At 41.4% G+C, this 25,426-nt stretch overlaps 1 protein-coding gene across 4 annotated transcripts; it reads right to left on the bottom strand.

Moving 5' to 3' along the window:
* Window positions 1-535: 535 nt before the first annotated feature.
* LOC144716244 (ALBINO3-like protein 1, chloroplastic) lies at window positions 536-16,825 on the bottom strand. Of its 4 annotated transcripts, none has more exons than XM_078591346.1 (12): window positions 16,276-16,822; window positions 15,681-15,791; window positions 12,514-12,588; window positions 11,361-11,421; window positions 6,363-6,436; window positions 6,123-6,227; window positions 5,921-6,028; window positions 5,396-5,499; window positions 1,960-2,148; window positions 1,786-1,894; window positions 1,028-1,112; window positions 536-771 (listed from the first exon to the last, which is right to left on the bottom strand). In XM_078591346.1, exons 1-11 carry the CDS (start codon window positions 16,597-16,599, stop codon window positions 1,101-1,103), a joined length of 1,272 nt encoding a protein of 423 aa, XP_078447472.1. In that variant the 5' UTR covers window positions 16,600-16,822; the 3' UTR covers window positions 536-771; window positions 1,028-1,100. The 4 variants fall into 4 exon arrangements, with proteins under 4 accessions (XP_078447472.1, XP_078447471.1, XP_078447469.1 ...); XM_078591345.1 differs by having other exon boundaries at window positions 1,044-1,112; window positions 16,276-16,821; XM_078591343.1 differs by having other exon boundaries at window positions 536-724; window positions 1,044-1,112; window positions 16,276-16,819.
* Between the last annotated feature and the right edge of the window lie 8,601 nt (window positions 16,826-25,426).

Genomic DNA, 25,426 nt, shown 5'->3' with positions numbered 1-25,426 from the left:
TGATCTTTACGGGGTAGGAGATAGGATCAAAAGCATATCAATCTTATGATACAGTAGCCAAAATCCTAGAACATTTCAGCTGTGATGTGATGTTCAAAGAAAATAATTAATGGAGATGAGATTCAAGGCATGAGAAAATCCTAGAACATTTCAGACCTCAACTTGTTGCACATTTCTAGCACTATCTCTCTAAATTTTTCACTTTTTCTCTCTCAATATCTCTTTTTAGATCTCTCTCTACCCCACTTTATCTACTCTCACTATTTCTCTGTTATTTCTAGCTCGTTTTCTCTCTATATATATACGTAGAGATATATATCATTCAAAAATAGATATATGCAAACACGCCCTGCTGGTTGATCCAGCTTTTATCTGATGTTTGCGGGCACCCCATTATCCATAATCCGTTTAACTTAATGTGGAGGAGTCTAGATTTGTCATTCAGCGAGATACACATATATTCCGAGCAGCACCAACATATGTTCATTTCTTATTATCAAATATAGACCAAAACCTGCATTTCACTCCCTCCAGATATTAATAAAGATAAAAAATATAAAGAGAACGAGTGTTTCATACCTGATAAAATCCGTCTCTAACTTACATCGAATAAAATATTTAAACCATTTGGTGATAGCATCATCGGTCGTCTGTTCCACATCCTTGTATCTGGTTCATGATCCGTCACTGTTTCAGTGGTTTCGTCTTATGCGTCCATTATGTTCTGTCATCCGTCATGAAGTCAGGTTGTAATCAGCTAGCCTACTTAGCCTGAAGTTTCAAAAAATTAGAAACAGAACTCCGTAAAAAGTTTTAAAACAAGATTGCTTAAAAGAGTCCCAGTCCCACAACTAATATTAGCTTTGAAACAAAACATACTGAAATTTTATGCCATATCCCAAGATAATGAAAATGAATGTATTTCCACGGATGTATTTTTCTTTTCAAGATTATTTTCACAGGAGAAAGATTCTTCACAAAAATAGGGAAATTATAGAAAAAAGGATATAAATAGAAGAAAATTTACTTTTAGCTCATCATACCTAGAAAAGATATGGACTTGTTAGGAGATGTTCATGGGAGCCAGAGACTGTAGCTGATTATTCCTCATGCTATGAAACAGCACACGAGAGATTTTTAAACAAAGGGCCAAATGATGTGAAAAATAAAATCAATAAAGAAATTGATGATTAATTCCGACTTCTAAATACATTCAAAAGTATATGTCAAACACTAGAAAGGTTTTATTTGAAACTCAGGCTGACTTTGCCCTGGTTACAAGAATGTCAAAGTCTTTTCCAAAGAAAAGGAGGAATAATAACAAATGTGTCCTGTTTTACTGATTACACACATGTCCAGCATTTTTACTGATTCTAATTATAATTTCCCCTTAACTTCACAGGGAAGAAGGTTAGGTGCGGAAATGAGAGACAGAAGGAAGAAAAGAGAGACGGAAATACAGCCAAACTCAATTCAACTAGAGAATTCTCTACACTTCTTCACGGATAGTAGTCTTAAGGAAGAGAGGTTACAATAATACCCCTACTTCTGACAATTTTGGTGACTCCATTCAATTAGCAACAAAGTTAAAGTTTAAACTTCAGATTGAATTATTGGCTGCCGGGGAAAAGTCACATCAGTATATTCCAATAAAGCATCTCATAAAATTTATGTCATATCAGTGGTAACTCTGGATCAGGCTAATTACTTCAAGGTCCAAAAATATAATGCTTAATTCAAATCATAAAATACAATCTGGATATTTAAACTCATTCGTCATTGTACCTGCTCTGCACTATCATCATGAATCGACCTTGAATTTGGCTTTTCACTTTTATTTTCTTGTTCTCGTTCCCTCTTCCTTTTAGCTTCTTCTTCTTTCAACTTTTTAAATCTGATAAATAAAAAATACATTTATCATAACAAGTAGAGTAAAAAGAATTTCCACGAAAATGTTACCTTTCACCAGCATGCGGCTTGGTAAGTTCAGATTTCAAATCTTGCAAGTCGTTGGTGATGTTTGTTTGGACTAGATATTCAGACTTCTGGCTTTTCTGTGGCTCTTGGGGCTCTCTCAAAAGGTTCTTAGTGCCACCAAGTTTTTGGAGCCAGACCTGCTGTCCAATGCTCAATATATTATTTGTAAACCTGTAAAAGAAACATTTTTCAACATTTTTTGATGTAAATACCAACCATTATTATCTCATTCAAACAAACCCTAAGAAAAATAGTCCATGCAAGGAAATATATTACATTCAATTCATCAATAATGTCACTGGAGAATAGCAAAAGATCATCAAAGAATCTTGACGCAGTTGGGATCTTATTGAATTTTAACCAGATTTTTCGAATATAAGTACGATGTTTGATTTAGGGAGAGATGGTAAGATCATAGTAGAGATAAGAAAGAGAGATAGACTTGGTGCAATGGGATGTTGTGAAAGGATAAGAGGGGGATCGACTTTGCCGAAAGATTACTTTACTTCTTCTGAGTTATCTTTTGTCACAATACTGTGGGTTTCATATAAGAGAGAATTATGCATGTGGATAAGAAAAAGATTGTAGATGACATGGCACCTGTCTCGGCATGTGGGAAGTTAGAGGAGTCACTTACTGAGACAGAATCCATAGTGGATTGGGATCCTATTGATGCTATAAAAGGGAGGGCCGAACGCGACGAAAGGGGCATCAGGTTGTTAGCTGGGAATTGAAGAGCGGTAGGCGTTTTAGGAACTGGTGGCCGCATTTTGCCTGGAAAGCTTGAGGAGACACATCTGGATAGGAATTTCCACGTCTGTCTGAGGATCAACATGTCTACCATTTCTTGTGAGTATGGCTTTTCCTTTCAAGAATACAGTTCTTGACTTGGTTGGGATCATATCATCCTCCTTAAGAGAAGTAAGGGTTCATCATCATCGCAGTTTGGGGAAGATCATTAGAATGTGTTGTCATTCTTGTCATTATTTGTGGATTGTTAACAGGTGATGATGGTAACTCATACTCATGTCGCTTTCCCTATTTTTATTTGTTTCAGACAAGAACCCTGATGAGTCATCAGCGTCTTCATCATTTGTCAATGATGATGATGATAATTTTGTTCTCGTCATCCTGGCCACGTAGTGTGGATGATGACGAAAATGACTCATCATCTTCCCAAGAAGGACAGAAAAAAGAGGAGAATTGAGGCAGTATGAGCTCTAGATGATGACCAGGCCAAATAATGGAGGTGGAGCCAGGGGGCTGCGTAGGAGAAGACGAAGCTGGAGATGGACTGGAGGCAGCGATCAAGATAATTATGGCTATGTGCAGGACGCCAATACTAGATTTTTCCATCTTGCAGAAAACAGCAGGAGACAGACAAACCAGATCCTGAGACTGACAGTAGGGAACCAGGAGCATACTGGGGCACATGGGGAGGGACAGGCTATCGTGCTACACTTTCAGTCTTTTTCCAAGAGGGGGGAAGTGCATCCAATGGAAGTGGTGTGGTACGGGTGCACAGATGGTGAATCAAGAACAACTGGCAGAACTAATTAGACCTTCCTTGGAGGAGCTTAGGGCAGCAATCATGGGACTAAATAGGGCATTTAACAAAAAATCATAACCCCTCAAGAAAATGGCTCAGCAGAGGAAGCCTGTAACCTCTCAACGCTTCTAGACCTATTTGCAGATTTCTTGGGCTTAAAGATTAACCGCACCAAATCTGCGTGTGTTTGGTTTGGACTTACACATGATAAAGAGAACCATTGTTCGGTGGCTCTAGGGACACCAATCGGGTCACCCCCTATGTGCTACCTAGGTTTGCCCCTAAGGAGAGGAAGGATGACGAGCAAGGATGGGCTCCAGTGATAGAGAAGGTGGAGCGGCAATTGGAGGGATAGCAGAGTCGCGTCTTGCCGATAGCTGGAAGGTTAGTACTGCTGAAATCGGTGTTTTTTGCAATACCATTATTTTATCTTTCCATCTTCAAGGCGCCGAAGGGGGTTTCTGTTTGGAGTCCCTGATGAGGTGGTTTTTTTGTAAAGGACAAGGGCAGGGGAACAACAGTGGACCAGCTCCAGTGCCGTGGGAGGTGGTTTGCCGACTGTTGGAGCAGGGAGGGTTGGAAGTGTTTCACCTACAGGACACGAATACGGCATTGCTGACAAATTGGATAGGCAATATCACGCGTCCGGCAGAAGACATGATCACGATGGTCTTGAGACACAGCTATGGGCTGGAGTTAAAGTGGGAGCAACGGTCAACCCCAACTTGAGGGGCATCCATGTCTTGGCAAGGCTTGAGGCCAATTTTCCCAAAATTTCAGCAGTTCTTTGTGCCAAACTTGGGGGATGTGGCTATCTTCTGACATTAGACAGATAATTGGTCAGCCAGCGGCAAGTTAAGCGAGGTTTTTCCCTGACTATTTGTGGTCACACGAACCCCTCAGGCCTCGGTCAGAGATAGTTGGGATTAGCATGGAACCCCATTGTGGTGGGCGCCCTATCAGACCAGCAATTGGAGGAGTCTCTACACATGCAGCAATCTATCCTAGATTTGCGACCCATAGACGAAGCAAGGGATGGTTGGCTGTGAAGTGGCAGGCCTTTCTCAGTTCGGGATGCTTAGAAAAGGATTGGAGGGGATGCTATAGAAGGGGAGTACATTTTTGCTACGTGTTGCCGGTTAAGGAAACAAAAGGTCCCTTTTAGAATTAGGATCTTTGGGTGGCTGCTCCGTAGAAGACGTCTGATGACAAGAGTCTTACGTAAGCACATATTATCAGACACATCGGCAGTATGTCCCATGTGCGCACGAGAAGAGGAAGACTAAGCACATCTATTTTTCGATTGCCCACTTCCTGAACGGGTGGGAAGCGCAGCCCCTAAGCGGGTTGGATGTGACTTCCGATGAGGCATGCTGGAACTTGTTCCGGAGAAGCGCAGGCAGGACACGGTCAGGGTGGGGAAGGATCTTCACAGTACTTTGGGCCATATGGCGGCACTGAAATGATGTCGTGTTCAAGGGATGGGCGGTGTCATCAGATACTGTTATGCAGGATGACGAGAGTAATGTATCCTATTGGTTCTGGGGGTGAGCCTGATGGTCGGAAATTATTTTCCCTCATCGAAGGGGAGTGAAGGCCATGTAATTATCACGCTTATATATATCATGATTTTTGGGTTGATAACCCGTTTCTGGTGATCTTCCCTTCGTTCTTTCAAAAAAAAAAAAAGAACAAACAAAAAATCATAAATTGTGAACTGAATAATTATTTATTCCCAAGGAATACAAGCTCCAAACAAATGAATAAATTAGTTATGAAAAGGTTGTTCAGAGAAATATAAGATTATGCCCTTGACTTGAAATGAAGTGAGTATGACGACATGACTGGGGATGAGAGAGAATCACATACCAGTAAAGACTTAACCCTGATGGAACTGAAAGTGAAAAATAACCAATCATTAGCGGCAGGATCTTCGTCACAGCTTGAGAGCTCGATTGGTTTGGATCATTAGACTGAAAATTCAAAGGAACTAGATTACATACATTATCCTAAACGCAGAGGTCATCTTTCGCACTAAATTTTGTACATTGATAATCTTTTGAATCTTAATTTCGACTTTATCATTTCTAGAAGGTGATATAAGAGAACATTTCAAAAATGGACGAAGTTATATCATGAATCTCTCTTTTTGGGTCTGCAATTCCAATACCATGGATCAGTAAATTTGAAATTGGAGGTGTTACATCTTCAGCATTTGAAGCATGATAATGAGATCGCAATGATAAAAGACAAAACTTTTATTCTGAATATCTTTTGGCAATCTAATGGGTATAAGATGGACACATGATTAAGAATAAGATGAACGCCAAAGTTCAACTATTCAAACTTAAAACAGAGCCGTGATAAATACAAAATGCAATGAATTAAACAAACCTGGGGAGGTTGCAAAATTTGTGCAGAGACGTACTGAGAAATAACAAGAAGTACCGGAAGTACAAGATATGCAGCAGTGTCTGACCATCCCAAAGGTGGATGACCATCCTGCAGCATCACAAACATTCAGGAATGGAAGTTAACCACATAAGAAAATTTAGGAACCTATAAAACTCCTTTATACACATCACAGCCTGCTTACCAAAAAAGGAAAAAGCCAAGAAGTTCCGGCCCCGCTCTGACGTGAAGCTATTGTTGTTGGACCAGCAAGGGATGGTATCCAGAAAAATCCCTCAGTCAAGAGCCCCTGTAACGATAAACATTTTGAGAAGTCATGCTGGCGGACTGAATACCGAAAGGGGTTGCAACAGCAAAAGTGTTTTTTGTTTCGAAAATATATCCAACACCAAAAGTGATATACAATGCATTTACAGTATTTAACCTCATTTGCCACATTCGAGAGGGCTCTGTAAAGTCCTATCCAAACAGGAATAGTAGCAAGGGTGGGCAGACATCCTGAAAATGCAAAACCACAAAAGCTGAGAACAAATTGAGGAAATATTTCATCCACAAGGTTCATCAAAGGTATAAGTCAGGTCCCTTTTGATGTGTTATGTTTGTTATTATGTAAGTAGGCCTCATGTTTTAAGCAGCCCTCACACCCTTTACATTTTTCTTTTGTTTTTTAAGTGGGTCACTCATTATAAGTGATCCACAGTGTGTTTTTAAGTTACAAATTCCAGCGTGTGGAATAACAAACTTAAGTGGAGTGTGGCCACCAAACATAAGGGTAAGACTGATTTTTAAACCAGTTTATTCCGTGAGTCTATGATGAGGTTTTTTTTTGTAAACCCTAGTTCCAGAGGATAGAGGCTGGCGGCACTGGATGAAGGATTTCACAAAAGGAACTAAATCCAGACTTTGACAAATCAAAGAATTTGTCATTATAAAGTCTGGCCTCATTGTATCGCTCCATTCTGATTAGGTCCCCTTGAGGACTTATCAAAGTTCTTGGAAGAGGAGAAGCTAGTCGTATGTGTAAGTGGGAATAAAGTGGGCTTGAGGCGCCTAATACAAATAAAGGTCAAGAGACAGAAGGGGATCGACTTTTGAATTTTAAGAACCGCGGCGTGGACTTCGAGCAGACGAGGAGATACTCCCAATTCCATGGAGCGAGGGTTCATTCGACCTCTCCTCTAGCTTCCATTGAGAAGATCTGATCCAGATCCTCTCCCCACATTCCTCCTGATGAATCCTGATTCACATCCTGTATCCATTCATTGTTGATTTCCCTCTTCCTTTCTGTTCCTCAAAGACACAGATTCTCTTGAATTCTTTCCATTGGAGAATATTTTGGTTGGAGATTATTCACAGAATCACCTACAAGGAGCGTTACGAACGGGGATCGTAACACATTCATTCCAATAATCATGTTTCACAAAGAGACGATAAGTATATCTTTTCTTTTTTTTGAAGAAATTATGGAAGATCACCAAAAATCAGTGACCCTCTCGATGGGATAAATAGATATGGTCATGAAGCACACATAGCGCCAAAAGGGGCACCCTGCCCTCTTGCCATGGCCCTTTAAACCATGCCGAGGTGAGACTTTCCATTCATTGTATGACACCATCCAGCTTCCTTCCATTGAAGATAACGTTGTTTCTACGCAGCCACATTTCCAGAGCACCGCAAAGTTAGATGATGCCCCTCTCTCCTCCTGAGTGCACCACTCTGCATGGAATCCCAGAAGGCCCCCTAAGGAGAGCACCCCTGTGTTTGGCTGATGGGCTCACACTGCTCAAACAAACGGGTACTTGAAGACGAGATGGGCGCAGTCGTCTTCATCACTTGCACTTATGCACATTCCTTCATGACTTCCAGGAGTCACCTCTTATTGACAACCTTCATCACTAGTCTTTGTCTAAGGAGCAACCACTTTCATTCAGTATATCTTTCTTTGATGAAAACCTTGATGAACATGAGATAGATAGCTCAACAGACATGCATGCTTTGCAACGTCCAGTAATGGATTTTAGAAAATTTTATAAGAAAAAGATTATTTTTCATGTTTTTTATGCCTCTTGGCTATGAATGGGCGGTCATTTCAGCCTATGTTCCCATATCCAACACTCAGAAATCTTCTCTGTGGAGAGAGTTATGCGGGGTGATTCGAGGGGCTTCAAGCACATCTACTAGGGATTCGGAAGAGGATCTGGGTGGAGAGAAACAAACGCCACTCGGAGGCGTTGAAAGGCATAAAAAAATTAGATGACCTGGAGGACACAAGAACCCTTTTGGGAGAGGAGGCAAAGCAGAGAATAAAATATCAAGAAACTATCTGAGCAGAGGATTTAAAAGTAGGAGATGGATTAGAGGCAACAGTCAAGACAATTGTGGCTAAAGGAGTGGGATGCCAACACTCGTTTCTTCCACCTCGCAACAAGTGGAAGGAGACAGTCTAACCAAATACTGAAATTACACATGGGAAACCAAGAAGTTGTAGGATCAAGGGCAGTAGGGGCAGTTCTAGCAGAACATGTTCGAGCCTTTTCCAAATGGGGGCGCCCAAGCAAATGGAAATGGGGTGGCAGAGGAGCCACCAAATGACGGGGAGCCAACAGGTTGAACTGAGGAGATCGTTCACTATGGAGGAAGTGAAAGCTGCCATCAAGGGCCTGAACGGAGAAGACGCGCTGGGACCTGACAAATTCCTGGTACTTTTCTACAGCGAGTATTGGGAAATGGTTGAAGCAGAAGTTATGGGCACGTTGGCGGAATTTTGACTAGGTAATTATGGCTTAGAACGCTTAAACAGGTTGCACCTCTTCCTCTTATCCAAATGCCACAGGGCCACTACGATTGGTGATTTCCGACCTATATTGCCCTCAAACTCCATCTATCTCATCTTAGCAAAGGTACTGGCTAATCGACTACGGCAAGTGCCCGGCAATGTGGTCAAACCTTTTCAATATGCTTTCATCCCAGGTCAATGGTTGATCGACAGTGCTGTAGTGGCGGGGAAATCATTCCAGCATGGCAGAGAGAGCAAGAAGGGTTTTATGTGGAAACTAGATTTTGCTACAGGATACGACACGCGGGATTGGGATTTCCTGCGGGTCTCAATGAGGAAGAGAAACTTCCTGACAGAATGAGCAAAATGGGTGAGAAGATGCATGACGTCACGTTCATTCTCGGTCCTTGTCAATGGTAAACCAGAGGGCGAATGGATCCACCCTCAAAGAGGGGTTACATACGAATGCCCATCGGCACCACTTTTATTCGTCCTAGTAATGGATGCCCTGGCCACCAGTACAGTAAAGGTATGTGCACGGGCAAGTTGAAGGATTTCCAATCCGAGAGTTTCCCAACAGGTACACCATTACTTCAGTATGCGGATGACACTACCTTCTTCATGGAAGGCTCAGTGGAGGAAGCCCAAAATCTTTCAATGCGATTAGATCTCTTCATATATTTCTCAGATTTGCAAATCAACCAAACCAAATCCGCTTTTCTGGGGTTTGGCGTTACACAAGAGGAGGAAGCTCAATGCTTGGAAGCTTTGGGGCTCCATCATGACCCTACTAATGTGCTACCTGGGATTGCCCCTGAAGAGGGGGGGTCTGGCAACCACGGATTGGGCACCGGTGATTGAGAGGGTGGAGATGAGACTAGAGGGCTGGCAAAGCTGTGTGCTGTCACTAACTGGTCAACTTTTATTATAGAGATTAATACCTCAGCAATACCAATATTTTACCTCTCAGTTTTCAAGATGCTGAAAGGATCCAAGATAGGATCCTCAACCTATCTAGGGGTCATTTCATCATGTTAGCCCACAAGGGTATTTCAGTCATTTGGCTATTGTGTATTTCCTTCAAATAGTGATGGCCTCTCTTTAGGAGGGCAGCAAATGAGAATGAAGAAAGGTCTCTTATCTCCCCTCTCCATGTCTAGATCCTCTCTCCCTCTACGATCCCCATCCCTCCTGATCATCTCTACCTCACCACATCTTCAGGCGGCTTGTCCCCGGTCGACCTCCTCTCGGATCATTCCCGTTTCTCCTCTCTACCTCAGGAACTTCTACCTCACCTCGCCCTCTACTCCCGTTCGATACAAGCCTAGATTGAGGATCGTATCAAATGCCCAAGAGGGTTGGACGTCGTTTGGAATCTTTGATGAGATGCTTTTTCTGGAAAAGGTCCGGATCGACAAAAGGTTGTGTATCAGCTATGGTATCATGGGAGGTGGCGTGTCGACCAGTGGAACATGGCGGGCTGAGGGTATCACACCTGCAAGTCATGAACATGGCACTTTTTACTAAATGGGTGTCCAAGATTATGGAACCAGAGGAGGACATGGTAACAAAAGTCTTGAGAGACATGTATGGCACAAGGTTGAGTTGGGAACTGAGATCGACCCCAACCAGTGGGGCCTCCAGTTTTTGGCAGGGCATGGGCCTGCTTTCCAGCAAACTCAAGGGAACAAAGCCTTTTGAGATTTTGGATAGATGAGTGGTCAGCCAAGGCCTGATCCGGAAAGCTTTTCCCCAAGGCTCCCCTCTTTGCTTTGGCAAGGAGTCCTCAAGCTTTGGTGTGAGAATGTTGGGACGACACATGGAATCTGAATATGTGAGGTGCAATGTCTGATCAGAGGTTGGAAGACATGAACATGCAACAGACCATAATGCATCTACGACCCATCATTGGGATACGGGACGGTTGGGTATGGAGGGGCACAAGAAGATTAGTGGGAGTACAATAGAAGATGCAGACATCCCGTACATGCAGACACTACTGGAAGCAGAAAGTCCCGTTGAAAATGTTGATTTTTGGGTGGATGCTTATCAGGAGGCAAATTATGACCCCAGTTCTCTGACAGCACATGATACCAGAGACGTCGACAGCGTGTCCCGTGTGCGGCCTCGGAGAGGAAGACTGCTCTCACCTGTTTTTAGAGTGTTCTTTTGTGCAGGCCATTTGGAGATTGCAGAAGCTAAGAGGGATGGACGCGACATGCTGGAGATCACTCGGGGGGGTGGGGGGGGGTGCGTGTTGAGGACGCTCGAGATGGGTAGGGATCCTCGCGGTGCTCTTGGGTACTATGGCTACATCGTAATGAGATGGCACTTAAAAGAAAGACTGTAGCTGGACTCGGTGCTACATGATGCAGGGAATTGTATATCCTACTGGTTAAGTAGGAAGTGAAGGAGGGAAAAGAGGCCAGGCTGGCCGGGCATGTACTTTTCACATTAATATATATTATTATTAATTTTGTGTTGATCACCAATTTCGGGTGATCTTCTCTTTTTCATTTCAAAAAAAAAGAAGTCAAAAACTTTTCTTAAAAAAGAGGAAGTCAAAAACAGCCAAAACATTTGAATTTGTAAGAAAATTATAATTTCAAATAAATCCCATCATAATAGTTCTATCAAAATTGTTACCTGCGAAAGGGTTGACGCCAGCCACCTTATACAATCTAGCTGTTTCCAATTGTATTTTCTCCTGTGGATTGAATGAGAATCATAAAACATTAAACATAATATGTATCAATAAAATAAAACATGATTTCATTAAATTTGTCTTTCTACAGCTAATAAGCAAAAGGAATCATAAAACCATTTTCCCGATCGGGGACATCCAACAGACAATTGATGGTTGCACAAGTAGAAAGTGAAGCTTGGGTTTTGTTTAAAAAAAACTGATACTTGATTAAAAAGATCTGTGATACGGTTCCCATTAGAATATATGAGAGAAGGAAAAGAAGGGGGAGCCAAATAAAGACTGTTGACCAGTCAACAGGCAACAGGGGACCTGGTGGCCCATGTGATGCTGATGTGGCTACTAACTCCCAGTCTTGACTGGGAGTGGTAAGGGAATAAAGGATGCCTATAAATAAGAGGTGAGTCCTCCAAGAAAGGGACGGATGGTCAGTTAGACTTCTTGGAGGGTGTGGGAGATCTTGGAGAGGCCAGCTGTATGCAGCAAGGGTCTTCTGAGGGCGTTCATACCGACAAGGGGAGCTAGGTACTGGAGGATCGACATTAACGGGGAATTCTGAAGAAGGATCTGACAGAGGAACTGTGACATTACATCTGTAAGTTGCTTTTCTTGATCTTTTCTTACCAATTCAATACAGATTGTATCAATCTGTTCACACAAACCCAAAAAGATGAACATCGTGCAGGAATAATTGACCAGTGAAGACACAGGTGTCAACAGAAAAATGAAAATAAAACCGAATAACATTAGCGACTAAAAAAAATGTAATGGGGTTTGAAGACCAAGGAAATGCCCTACCTTGCTTTGACCCATCAAAGTTTTGAGATATGAAATAACGTGGCATTATAAAAGACAAACTTGTAGAAGAGGGGATGACCACTATAGAGATTGGATGGCTTTGCTTGGACTTCAGGGTACCTATCTTTAAAGTGGAAAGACATAAGAAGAAGGATATTCCTCAAACATTCTCTATAAATAATTATTTTCCTTTGGGGATAACTTGAATACTTTTTCTAGCTGTATGTCTAGCATCACAAAGACTCGTAAATCATACAAATGCAATATTAAATAACATAAATTCTCACGTTAACTCACCGGGTCTCCAGAAAATCGTTCTTGAATAGCCTTTACTTGAGGCTGCAGAGATCGCACTGCCAAAGAAGACTCTACCTGAAAAAAAGAGGAAAATCGATGACATATTGTGAAGAGTCGGCTGAGATGCAAAGTATGCAAGTATCCAAACAATTTCAAACGGCATTTGGCTTGCAACAAATGACCACAAAAACATCAGAGATGCAGCGATACAGATAGATCAAGAGGTAATAATGGTTATTCATAAGTACAAACGGAGGGTTAGTAAAGGGAATTCAGATTATATTTAGGGCATAATTCCAGAATATAATCAAACCAACATCCTGGGAAGTGGAGAAAACTTTTAACGGCAGAAAATTCTCATCTATGAGAGTGGGATATTTTCAAAGAGGTTCTACTGCAGTACAATCTCCTCCATCGGCCAAGGGACCCCTATTCGAACTGTTTTATCAAAACTCTCTTCCACTTCATCATCTTTCTTTTCTGAATAAAGTGCATTCTAAATGTTTTTGAAGCTTCTTGACACACAAATGCACTCAGTGTAACTCAGTTTATTTTATGACACAAATGAGATAAGGTCACTATATTAGTCACTTAGCACCATCGCAAAAAGACTGACTAGGAGTGAGGACTGGTAAAATGAGGAAGAGGACGTTCAGAGAAGAGGATCTGAGAAGAGTGCCTACCTTTACTATTATAAAAACATCTCTCTTTCTCTATCCTTCTATGTCCCCCCCCCCCCATCGATCGCTGGAGCAGCCTCTCCCCACAAGAGGTCCTCATATAAATTTTACGTACACGGATTCCTCATCTGACCTTGACCCATTGGGGAGATGCTCAACTGCCTTCACCAAGGATTGAGAAGAAACTCAAGTACAAGAACGATGAATCTCTCCAGGAGCAAAGCGCCACAAGGGCAAGATGGAGGATGAAACGCCACAGAAGCATAACACCATAAGGGCATGACAAACCAAATCAACAACATCAGTGGATGACTGATGTGATGGGTGAGATGCAAGAAACTGATATAAGGAATCTGATGAAGAAGCCAGTTTACCAAGAAGAAATGAAGCCACAGGCGGTGCTACAGTTGGCAGACAAACAGTGACAGATGGCATGGCAGAAGGCATCAGAACTGGATCTCTTGCTTTTGGGACATCCAGGTGGACAATAAGCTCAGGCATTGTCTTGTCATCTCTGGCCAAGGGATGTAGGAGACAATTACTGTAGACTCTCACAGATGAAGAGTGAGAGCTGGTTAGAGTGCAAATCAAGCAGCACGGATCTTAAGGCCTCACCATATAGTGATAGAAGTCTCAAAAGATGGAAGCAAGAGGTGAAATCCCTTCCACAAGACATTTAACTCAGACTGGTTAGCAGTTGTAGATCTGAAACAATCTGACCCAGCAGGATTATGGTCGCCAATGAGACCAGCTCTAAATGATACAATCTGACACCAGAGTTGATAACAGTCCGCAATTCCTGACATCTGGGTTCACCCTATTTAAAAATTGTTCCATCTGGATTTGTCCTGTTCTGCATGCCAGGAAGAAATGGTGGTGGGGCGAAATATAATAAAAAATAAATCTTTTAATTCTTGATCTTGCCCTCTTGTTGACACTTGAGATGTTTGGAGAAGAGAGAGGAGCAGGGCGATGGGAGGAGCCTGCTGCCCTGGGAGCAAGGGAATAAAGCCAAGGAAATAAGTAGAACTGCTCATCTTTTCTTTCACTCTATTTGACTTGAATAGACAGATAGAGACATCCATTTTTACATAAAACCACCGAATACAGTAAGGAATGAATTATACCCAGTAGCCTCTAGCACATTTGCTGCTATCAACGTTGCCTCTAAGCCTGGTGCCAAAAATGAGAATGATATCTTGAACACTTCATATATATGTCTTTTTTGTTTTAAGGATGAAAGGATGACCTAAGGAGAACCTAAGGGGCATTGCCACGGGACTAGAAACTAGTAAATTGGGGGGTATTTGTATCTTGGCAGCTATCTGAGGCAAGGTTTAGGTGTATTTGTCTCGTGGCAGCTATCTGAGGCAAGGTTTGGGGGGTATTTGTATCTTGGCAGATAGCTGTAATTTGTAAGACAGTAAAAAATTAACATTATTATCTTCATAAATTGATTAAAATATTATCATTTTTATTTGCATGCTTGAAGAGCCGCCCCTTTTTCCTGTGCATCCAGATCCTTGAGATGAGATGAAATTTTTGACCCAGGGGCAAAAAACTTCATTGTCCTAGCCAGCATTTTGATGTGATCTCCAACTTATCGAGGGTTAGTTTAGTCATGATTAGCCCACTAGCGCCATTTTCTTCATTTGGCTCTTTTATATTGCCTTTAAGTAGGGCATCGCTCCCTCTAGGAGGACAGCCAAGAAAAATGAAGTTGAAGTCCCTTTTCTCTCTCTCTGCAATTCCCGTCCCTTGTGGTCGTCTATTCTTCGCTGCGTCTTCCTAGATAATCACTGTCTCCTACATTTGATTGCTCGCTCAAATCATTCCTGTTCTACTCTCCAACCCCAGGAATCTCTACCCTCCTCATCAATCACTCTTCCCCGATACATACCTATATTAAGATTCATATTTGTCTCTTCCTTTGTCCTGAGGCCTGGAACAGGTCGAAATTTTGTCCCAAGGAAAATAGTTCCCCCACCTCATCCAAGAACTTTAATGACACTGGTATCAAGCACTAGGTCTCTGATAATTTTAAAAAAATATATATACTAAAATATGATGATAAATGATACAGCAATACAAAAATAGGAGGATGAAAGAGAAGGGGAGAGAGAACGAGATGGTACACTATTCCTCGACTGAAGCTCATGTAACATGGTGATGGGACAAGGCCAACACAGATGAATGATACTTTCAATGGCATAAACATGACAAGAGAAACAGAGACGAGAATGAGTGAATTGGTGAGTTACCGTCATAATGACTTCCCCTGATTATGTTCTTCAGAAGACGTTAATCTTCTGAATTATTTTTGCACAAAAATGTGATAATGAATCAATCCAAATGCAGCTTACTTTCTCAGATTCCAACCAATAAGCAACGGATCAACCAGCTGTTGACTTTAAATAGATGTACAACCAGGCAGTTGAAATTAAATTTGAGTTTCATCAACCAAAAAAGAAAATCCAGAAAATTAACCTGTCTCTTCGTCAAAGGAAATGTGGCAGCCTTTACAAGGATTGTCAGTAGTATGATAGCAAAACCGTATGAATATGGTACATGAAGAGAAGAAAGCGCATCCTTCAGAACCTGAAATGAAAGCCAGTCTTTGCATGATCTCTAAAAAGATAAATATTATAAGAAACGCCGGAAAAGGTTTATGTAAATAATTGAAATGACAGGATATTTGGTATCGTTTTCTAACCATTGTCGCTTCAATAAAATTGGACGAAAAGGCCAAGAATAATTAAGCCAACGACGAAGTTCCCAGAAGATATATAAAAAATATTCGTTATTTCAGATGACGTAGACAGCTAAAACAAGACGTAAATATGATTATAACAGGGGAACAGAATATAAAAATATTCAAGAAATAAACCAGGCGATGAAAAATTGCCTTCAGACCTATATCATAAATCGAAATTCGGAATCATTAGACCCACATCGCAAATGCTCCACATGAAAGTCAATTCCTCTCAAAGAACCGTCTACTGTCTATGTCAAAATCTCATCAGAACGAAGTTAATCAAATTCAAATTCACTTTAACATAGATATTCAAGAACAATCTCGAACCTTAAGAACATACTCCATGACGTCAGTGATGCCGGAAAGCCAGTCTCTTTGCTTAGCGGGCTCGACGGTGGCGTCGTCAACCGAAGCAATTCCAGCATCTGCGATGAAGTACAAGAAATTTTCTGCTCTGCCCACTAAATCTCTCGTCCAATCCTCCGAACCCATCAATTCAAACGGGCTGATCCTTGCAATGACAGAGGTGCCACGGTTGAAGGACCTTCTATGGGGAGAAGGGAAAGAGTGGCTTCTCTGAGAAACTGGAGAAGAGGCCATGGTAGAGCAAGGATGAAGAAGAAGTGGGTTGTGGCAGAGGAGAGATGCCATTGTAGAGAGAGAAAGTGGGGGGAGGAGAGAGAATGGAGTGTAGAGTGGGGTTGGCTCCGGCGAGGAATGGAAATTGGAGTTTGGGAGGTTCTTTTTGGGGGGTTAAGAAGAGATCAGAGGAGAAATGAGGTTGATGGGTGACCTTAATGGGCTCTTAACACTCTCCCCAGCAGAACAAAAATAAGCTTGCGAATTTCTTTCTTTCTTCCTTCTCTCTCTCTCGCCCCTCTCTCTCTGATTTCTCTTCTTCCTTTCTTTCTTCCTTCTCTCTCTCTGTCCTTTCTCTCTCTCTCCTCTCTCTTCTTCCTTCTCTCTCCTCTCTCTTCTTCCTTTCTTTCTTCCTTCTCTCTCTCTCCTCTCTCTTCTTCCTTCTCTCTCCTCTCTCTTCTTCCTTTCTTTCTTCCTTCTCTCTCTCTCCCTTCTCTCTCTCCTCTCTCTTCTTCCTTTCTTTCTTCCTTCTCTCTCTCCCTTCTCTCTCTCCTCTCTCTTCTTCCTTTCTTTCTTCCTTCTCTCTCTCTCTCCCTTCTCTCTCTCCTCTCTCTTCTTCCTTTCTTTCTTCCTTCTCTCTCTCTCTCCCTTCTCTCTCTCCTCTTTCTTTTCCTTTCTTTCTTCCTTCTCTCTCTCTCTCCCTTCTCTCTCTCCTCTTTCTTTTCCTTTCTTTCTTCCTTCTCTCTCTCTCTCTCCCTTCTCTCTCTCCTCTTTCTTTTCCTTTCTTTCTTCCTTCTCTCTCTCTCTCTCCCTTCTCTCTCTCCTCTTTCTTTTCCTTTCTTTCTTCCTTCTCTCTCTCCTCTCTCTTCCTTTCTTTCTTCCTTCTCTCTCTCCTCTCTCTTCCTTTCTTTCTTCCTTCTCTCTCTCTGTCCTTTTTCTCTCTCCTCTCTCTTCTTCCTTCTCTCTCTCCTCTCTCTTTTCCTTTCTTTCTTCCCTTTCTCTCTCTCTTTCCTTTCTTTCTTCCTTCTCTCTCTCTCTCTCTGTCCTTTCTCTCTCTCTCTCTCCTCTCTCTTCTTCGTTCTCTCTCTCCTCTCTCTTCTTCTTTCTCTCTCTCCTCTCTCTTTTCCTTTCTTTCTTCCTTCTCTCTCTCCTCTCTCTTTTTCCTTTCTTTCTTCCTTCTCTATCTCTCTCTTCTCTCTCTCCTCTCTCTTCTTCCTTCTCTCTCTCTCTCTCTTTTCCTTTCTTTCTTCCTTCTCTCTCTCTCTCTCTCTTTCCTTTCTTTCTTCCTTCTCTCTCTCTGTCCTTTCTCTCTCTCTCCTCTCTCTTCTTCCTTCTCTCTCCTCTCTCTTTTCCTTTCTTTCTTCCTTCTCTCTCTCTCCTCTCTCTTTTTCCTTTCTTTCTTCCTTCTCTATCTCTCTCTTCTCTCTCTCCTTTCTCTTCTTCCTTCTCTCTCCCTTCTCTTTCTCTCCATTTTCTCTCTTTTCTCTTCTTCCTTTATTTTTTCCTTCTCTCTCTCCCTTCTCTCTCTCCTCTCTCTTTTTCCTTTCTTTCTTCCTTCTCTCTCTCTCTCTCCTCTCTCTTTTTCCTTTCTTTCTTCCTTCTCAATCTCTCTCTTCTCTCTCTCCTTTCTCTTCTTCTCTCTCCCTTCTCTTTCTCTCCATTTTCTCTCTTTTCTCTTCTTCCTTTATTTTTTCCATCTCTCTCTCCCTTCTCTCTCTCCTCTCTCTTTTTCCTTTCTCTCTTCCTTCTCTCTCTCTCTCTCCTCTCTCTTTTTCCTTTCTTTCTTCCTTCTCTATCTCTCTCTTCTCTCTCTCCTTTCTCTTCTTCCTTCTCTCTCCCTTCTCTTTCTCTCCATTTTCTCTCTTTTCTCTTCTTCCTTTATTTTTTCCATCTCTCTCTCCCTTCTCTCTCTCCTCTCTCTTCGTCCTTCTTCCTTTCTTTCTTCTCTCTCTCTCTCTTCCTTCTCTCTCTCCTTTCTTTCTTCGTTCTATCTCTCTCCCGTCTCTCTCTCTCCTCTCTCTTCTTCCTTCTTCCTTTCTTTCTTCTCTCTCTCTCTTCCTTCTCTCTCTCCTTTCTTTCTTCCTTCTATCTCTCTCCCTTATCTCTCTCCTCTCTCTTCTTCATTCTCTCTCTCCCTTCTCTCTCTCCTCTCTCTTCTTCATTCTCTCTCTCCTCTCTCTTCCTTCTCTCTCTCCTCTCTCTTCTTCCTTCCCTCTCTCTTTCTCTTCTTCCTTTATTTCTTCCTTCTCTCTCCTCTCTCTTCTTCCTTTCTTTCTTCCTCATCTCTCCCTCTCTCTCTACCTCTCTCTATCTTCTCTCTCTCCCTCCTCTCTCTTCTATCTCTCTCTCTCTCCCTTCTCTCTCTCTCTTCTATCCCTCTCTCTCTCTCTCTTCCCTCTTTCTCCCTTCTCTCCCTCTCTCTTCTCTCTCTCCTCTCTTTCTTCTCTGTCTCCTCTCTTTCTTCTCTCTCTCCCCTCATTCTTCTCTATCTCCTCTCTTTCTTCTCTCTCTCCCCTCATTGTTCTCTCTCTCTCTCTGTCCTCTTTCTTCTCTCTCTCTCTCTCACCAAAATATGTTTTTTCACTTAAAAACATGAATTTAATTATGAAAGTATGATGATACTCATTGTATTCAGCCACAAGTATAAGTCAGACATCATTTAAAAGTTCAATCCTTAGATTTCTGAAATTAAATTCAAAGACTCTTACATGGTTAATACTTTGTGAAAAATATGTAATTTAAAAAATGATATGTTTATCAAACATTAAGAAATAACATTAACACACAAGTGAATGCAACATATTTAACATTTATGTATTTATAAAACATATCCACTTATGTTAACACATTTGACTGTCTATGTGATTTTTGACTTCTATAACTATAGACAAATGAGTTTATGCTTCAGAAACAAAATAAATTACATTTAAAATAATTTGACTTTATCAATTTTTAGGTTATTATGTATCCATGCAGCAATCACAAATTTTGAACTGGGGAATGAATCTTGATAGTTCGAAAACAGCTAAATGTTAGTCGATGTAGTTAGGACTGTCTTCTTTCTTTTTCCAATTTTGGCAAAAAAACATGGCGCCGGGTATGGCCAACCCACGGGTTGTGGCCGTAGATCGACCAGCCATGCCTTGGATGCCACCCGGGGGGTTTTATATATTAAGTGGAGTGTTTATAAGTGTTTATAGGCATGGAGAGAGCATAAATATCCCAATTACACACAGACCCTACTCGCCCACACCCATGGTGCAAAAAAAAAAGATACAAGAGAGGATACCGAGGCTGCTCCTGGAGAAGGCCGCAGGCTTCCATGTCATGCGCATGTCCCTCGGAGTTGGTACTACATGGAGTACGAAGGTCATCTCGCCATCTTCAGGTGTGAGCATGGAGGTGCACTGAGGGACATCAGTTTGGCAAGAGGTCACGCACTCCTGCCACTAGTGTTCCATGTGATACACCACTCTCGGGGGCTAGCCATCGGCATGAGGCGACACATGCGGAGAGCAAGCAAGCTGAGGCTCTCAATGCGATGACAACCACGATTCGCTTTTAGAACTGTCTTCACTTGTATGGGTTATTATATTTAATTATTAGGGGTGAGGAGCTTTTAATTCATATCTTTGATAAATTCATTATTTTTTATTTCATTAAATTTAATGTTCATTTTTTTTAGCTTTATAAATTTCTACTCCTGATCATTCCATTCTTTTGTCTTTATTACATGTTTCAAACTATCATTATCGAAGATGTCCACAAAAACTTCATGAAAAGTAAAATTTGTTCTCATAGCTAAATCAAATCACAAAGTTATTATGGGTGGTAAACTATTCTTTTATATACACCTAATTTTTAGTTAATTGGACTAGTGATTACAAAAGAACAAGGGGATGAAGTGGGATGGGATAGATTTAGGTAGTTGAAATTTAATTCATTTTGTATTCAATGTTCACTTATTCCTATACTTTCTCATTTATTGAAGGAGATAGAGGAGAAGGATATGATGCTTTAGAGTTTATCCAGATTCAGGAAGAAAAGAAACTCATATACCTTTTGCCCTGATACTCCTCTACCCAAATCCTCACTCACCGCCAACCTAAATTACATCTAGGGCACTAAAGTATATTTTTCACTCTCACTTGATACCCTACAAAGGTTCCTCAATTGGTTGTTGCTCTGTCTACTCGTGTCCTTAAGTGTCAGATCAAATATAGGTCTTACCGTCTGTAGCTCCGACATTGACGCTTGTGTTCTTCACATTCAGTGTCACCTTCCCCCCCCCCCCCTCTCATGTCTCCATGACAATGGCGGTCAAATTCTTACTTCCTCAGCCCTGATGGTTTTCTCATCTAGATGAAAATGTATTTCTTTATTCACACAATGAATGTTGTGTCTCTTCTACATGAATACGAATGTGTAATTCTCTTCTTGAATTTTGCTCATTTACGACCTCTCTCTTTTTCTCATCTTTAGAGCCATGTTGGTCATAGGCTTTAAAGATCAAGGTCATGTGTCACCACCCAAGATGAGTGTGGTGTTCACGCTTAAGGACATGTCATCACAATAAGCACGCAGGCATGTAAGCAAGAACGCTGCCTACTTTGGGGCCTTACAATTAGACATATGTACACATTTATCACATTATCAAATCTGTCAAAATGTTATGAAATACTTTTATACACATCAAATAAAATCCATTTCCACCAAGATCATCTCCATCAATAGTGTGAATTTCAAGGTATCATCCTTCAAAGTTAGAGGCACAGAAACTCGTCACTTTGGAGTGACAAGCAGTCTGTGCTCAAATGACCATGATTTTCATCCTGCGATATATAAAAGATGTGTTCAAAAAATAAGATATATATATTGATGTTAATAACTCCATCAATCTCCAGACTGAATGATATCCCTACCCAAAGAATGGGCTCTGGAAATAGTCATAACTACATTGAATCATGTCCATATCTCTTTCATCCAATCTATCTTTGAACCTACATTGAATTCTGACCAATAATTCTCTTGAAGATTATATGATACATTTTTCTCTATTAATACTCTGATCTAATGTAAAATCCTATTGATCAAAGCTGATGGTGAAGGTGTATCGATATCAAGTTTAACCCTCAATATCCCATGCGAGCTCATCGGTAGTGGCGATGACATTGAACTTGTCTCTGACTCCAATAAAATGATATTTGAGGGGTGTGTGTGATACATCTATTTTTTAGCTTCCTTTTGCTGATGGTGAAATTAAATAAAATATTCGTGGCTGAAACTTGTTCTCAAAAAAATGGAAATCAATATTAATATATTTAATTATTGCATGAAACAATAGATTTTTCTAGATAGTCACTCAAATATTATCATGCCCAATAATAGGTGATGAATAGGCTGCAATTATGAATCCAAATAAGTTTTGAAACTACATTAACCAATTATTTAGATTCTACCTCTACGCTTGATATTACTGTAGTTGGTCTATTTTTTTAACTCCCTACAACTAAATTCTTCACAAAATAGATCAAGTTTGCTCATGTTGACCATCTATTGGTATGATTAACCACCTAATATGCAGCATTGATAGTTAAGTCTGAATTTATATGAACAAGTAGACCATGAAGTTGTTGGGTCCTAGAGGCCAAGATCTAGATGAACATAAGGTCTCTACGCAGCGGAAGACTTAAAATGGAATCATAATGCAATCATTCAAATCATGAAATGAATGACCTCTACACAAATCACAACAGTGATTTCTTGGATCCTCGAGCAAGACGAGTCAAACTGCTCATGTGTGTAGCCTCTAGATGTATCCATGCGATCCTCCACACGTTAAGTCTCCTCCTTTACCTTGGTAAGCTCTGTTCAATCTCTGTCGCCATCGTTATGTTGTCCCAATTACATCAGGAATGGAGAGGAGCTAAGGGGAGAAAGGAGAAGAATGGGGGAGGTCCTTGAAAAATTCTGGCCTAGATGAATTTTTGTTCAAGGCCTTCCACTTAGTGGGTATTTTTCATAAAATCCTCATAACTTGAGTATTCCGACGTCCAAAAGACCATTTGCGTGTGACCCTCTAAACCCATATATCAGTCTAGTTAATGACTATGTCATGCAATAACCTTTATTTCCCCCCCAAATTAAGTAACTATGTCATCATATATATTAATTAATGTCGGATTTATTTAACCCAATCGATAGCTTGAGTCTCCAATTTGTGGGGTACCAAGGTACACCTCGTGCTCTAGAAGATACAAAGGAGTGTCTATTGACTTACTCATGGAACATGTTCATCATTGGTTACCGAGTATGTATAGTCCTGCATCCACTTGATGCTCCTCGGATGACTTAGTGTATGGTCAACTATCAAACCTTAATTGATCATCTGAGTTAGTATTGATACGTTCAGAAGTCATTGGAAGAACTCTTTCATGATATTTCAGTACCTTGGCCCAGGACTTCATCGCATCCTCTTCCTTAAATGTCACCTCTTATATCACGGGTGGATGGTCTCATCTTTACCACTCAAGCTTGACTATTTAGAATCCCACTATTAGAGACTCGTAGGTCATAGTCAAAGTACAACTATGCATCCACAAGAAGTCTTTGGTGTCTCAGGTCTAAGTATCACTTACAAAAATATGACATGAATCAACCCAATTGACAGTTTAGTATAATACTATTCAGGGACTCTTACAGATCATGATGCAGGATGACTAGGGGAGACCGGGTAGGATGACTATCTATTGTGGGGTGGGATAAATCATACCACAAATTCACACGACCGAATTCGAAGATTTAAGTCCGGTGTAAATACTGATGGTGCATTCCCTTTCCTCGTCGAGGGCGGGAGTACTGTCTTACAACCACCACAGTGAAAACAAAGTTACAATTTCAATAAATTTGAATGGGCAATTGCTAGAAGATTCAAAATCCCAAAACTAATCCGACTTCGGTGGACAAACAATCGAAGAATACTGGATGAAGAACACTAACGCCAAAGAGGGTAGAAAGTACCTCAGAACTAGGGTAGTGTGTCGTGGCGGTGTGGGTAATTCTCGATGCGTCATTGGCGGGGCGAGTGACGTGCGCTTCGACAAGGTGTCGCAGATCCAACTGCGCAGTTAGTTGGCGGGGGGTCAAGGGGGGAGTCGCCCCCTTGCGGGATTTGGGGCAACGCCCTAAAACTGAAATAGTAAACGAGGTGGGTTGTTGCTGGATGTAGAATCTGAAGGTCTGGATGCTGATTGCAAGGGTCGCGTGGGTGGAGGGCTGCACGTGGCTGCCGCGAGGGTGGCAATTGGTGTGCGCGCGCGAGCATGAGCGACTGGCGGGGCTAGGCAGATAGCCCTATGCGTGGCGGGCCAAAGGGGCAGCCCTAGGCGCGACAGGCAAGGGCGGCGGCCGTGCGTGCACGGCGCGATCGGCAGTCTTCCGTGTGTGGGCGTGGGCGGCGGTCGTGCGCGCTTGGGCATGAGCGACGTCGGGAGCGCACAGGCCCGGGCGGTGGTCGTGCGTGTGCGGCGCAAGCGACAGGCGGGCAGGGCAGAAAGCCCTGCATGCAGCGGGGCTGGGAGGCAATCCTGCACTTGGCTGGAGAGGGAGGAGGCTGTGTGCGCGCAGGCACAAACGACATCAGAGAGGTGACCTTCCCTTCACGGCGGCGGCGGCGGCGGCGGCGACTCGGAAGGGAAGAGGGCTAGGGTAAAATTTCCTTGAGAAGAAAAAAACTTCAATTCTTAAAGAAAATTCACCTAGTTTTTCTTACAACATTGGCCTATGTATAGGCCTTGGAGGAAAGAGAAAATAGGATAACTGATAATTGAAAATTCTAATATTTAAACGATGTCGACGACGCGTCAACGTGTCACGTCAAAGGACAGTTTTGAAGCTGGCATTGACGACGTGTCATGACGCGGGATGTCTCGTTTGAAGGTGGAAGCACATCCGGTGCTAATGCGTTGTCGTGGTCGTCACCAGATCAATTTAGTGAACTCTTTCCACTAAAGAGCACCCACTATCTATCATTAGTGTCTCCACACTAATGGCTATGGGACATGTCATACTCATCATATGAGTGAGGCTAGATAGTGTTATTCTATTTGGATAGTTTGATGTCCTTCTCGAGTATCCTTAAAATAGGAATATTTAGAGCACATGTTTAAACACTAGTGATCTCCATATTACAATCTCATCATAATTCACTAAGTTTGAGCATGTATTCATGGACTTCATTATAAGCATGTGCACTATAATGAATATGTTCTATTAATGAATATGGTACGAGATATGGAATGTGTGATTGGCTTGCTGGTTACAAATATTTCCATCAAAAGTACATTTCCTTCAGATAAAAAAGAAGATGCTTTAAAGTTTTTTAATCACCTATATCTGAACACTAAATTTTCTAACAATATTGATTAATAGCAAATGTTGTATAAGGTATTCTAAGAGTTACATACTGAAGTGCTCCAGCTATTTTTATGTAATGCCAAGTCTTTTTTATTAGCGGACGAGAGTGATATAGAACATGCAGTAGATAATGGTCTACCCCTTTCCATGTTGAAATCTTTTGGTAGTGAAGAGATATATGTTTATCAGGACAAGATAAATCTTTTTTGCATGAAGAAGTAATTAAATTCAAGAAAACAATTTGCATGATAAAGATCTCGTATGGCAAATTTATCATGTCAATGATGTAATACATTCTCTATTTCACAATCCATGGGTACATAATAAATATACTATCAATATAAATCAAAATACAAATTAGATTAGTGTATGAAAATTTTAAAATGAATATGCATCTGTCTTTCAACCAATGAAACCAAGAACTTGTAAAGGTGAAATTAATTTTTTGAACCACACTTAGGTGAGTGTTTTGGACCATAAGTTG

This window comes from Wolffia australiana, chromosome 20 (assembly GCF_029677425.1).
Source record: "Wolffia australiana isolate 7733 chromosome 20, ASM2967742v1".
Lineage (NCBI taxonomy): Eukaryota > Viridiplantae > Streptophyta > Magnoliopsida > Alismatales > Araceae > Wolffia > Wolffia australiana.
Note: the sequence above shows the minus strand (reverse complement) of the source record. Positions and strands in the feature narration are given on the sequence as shown.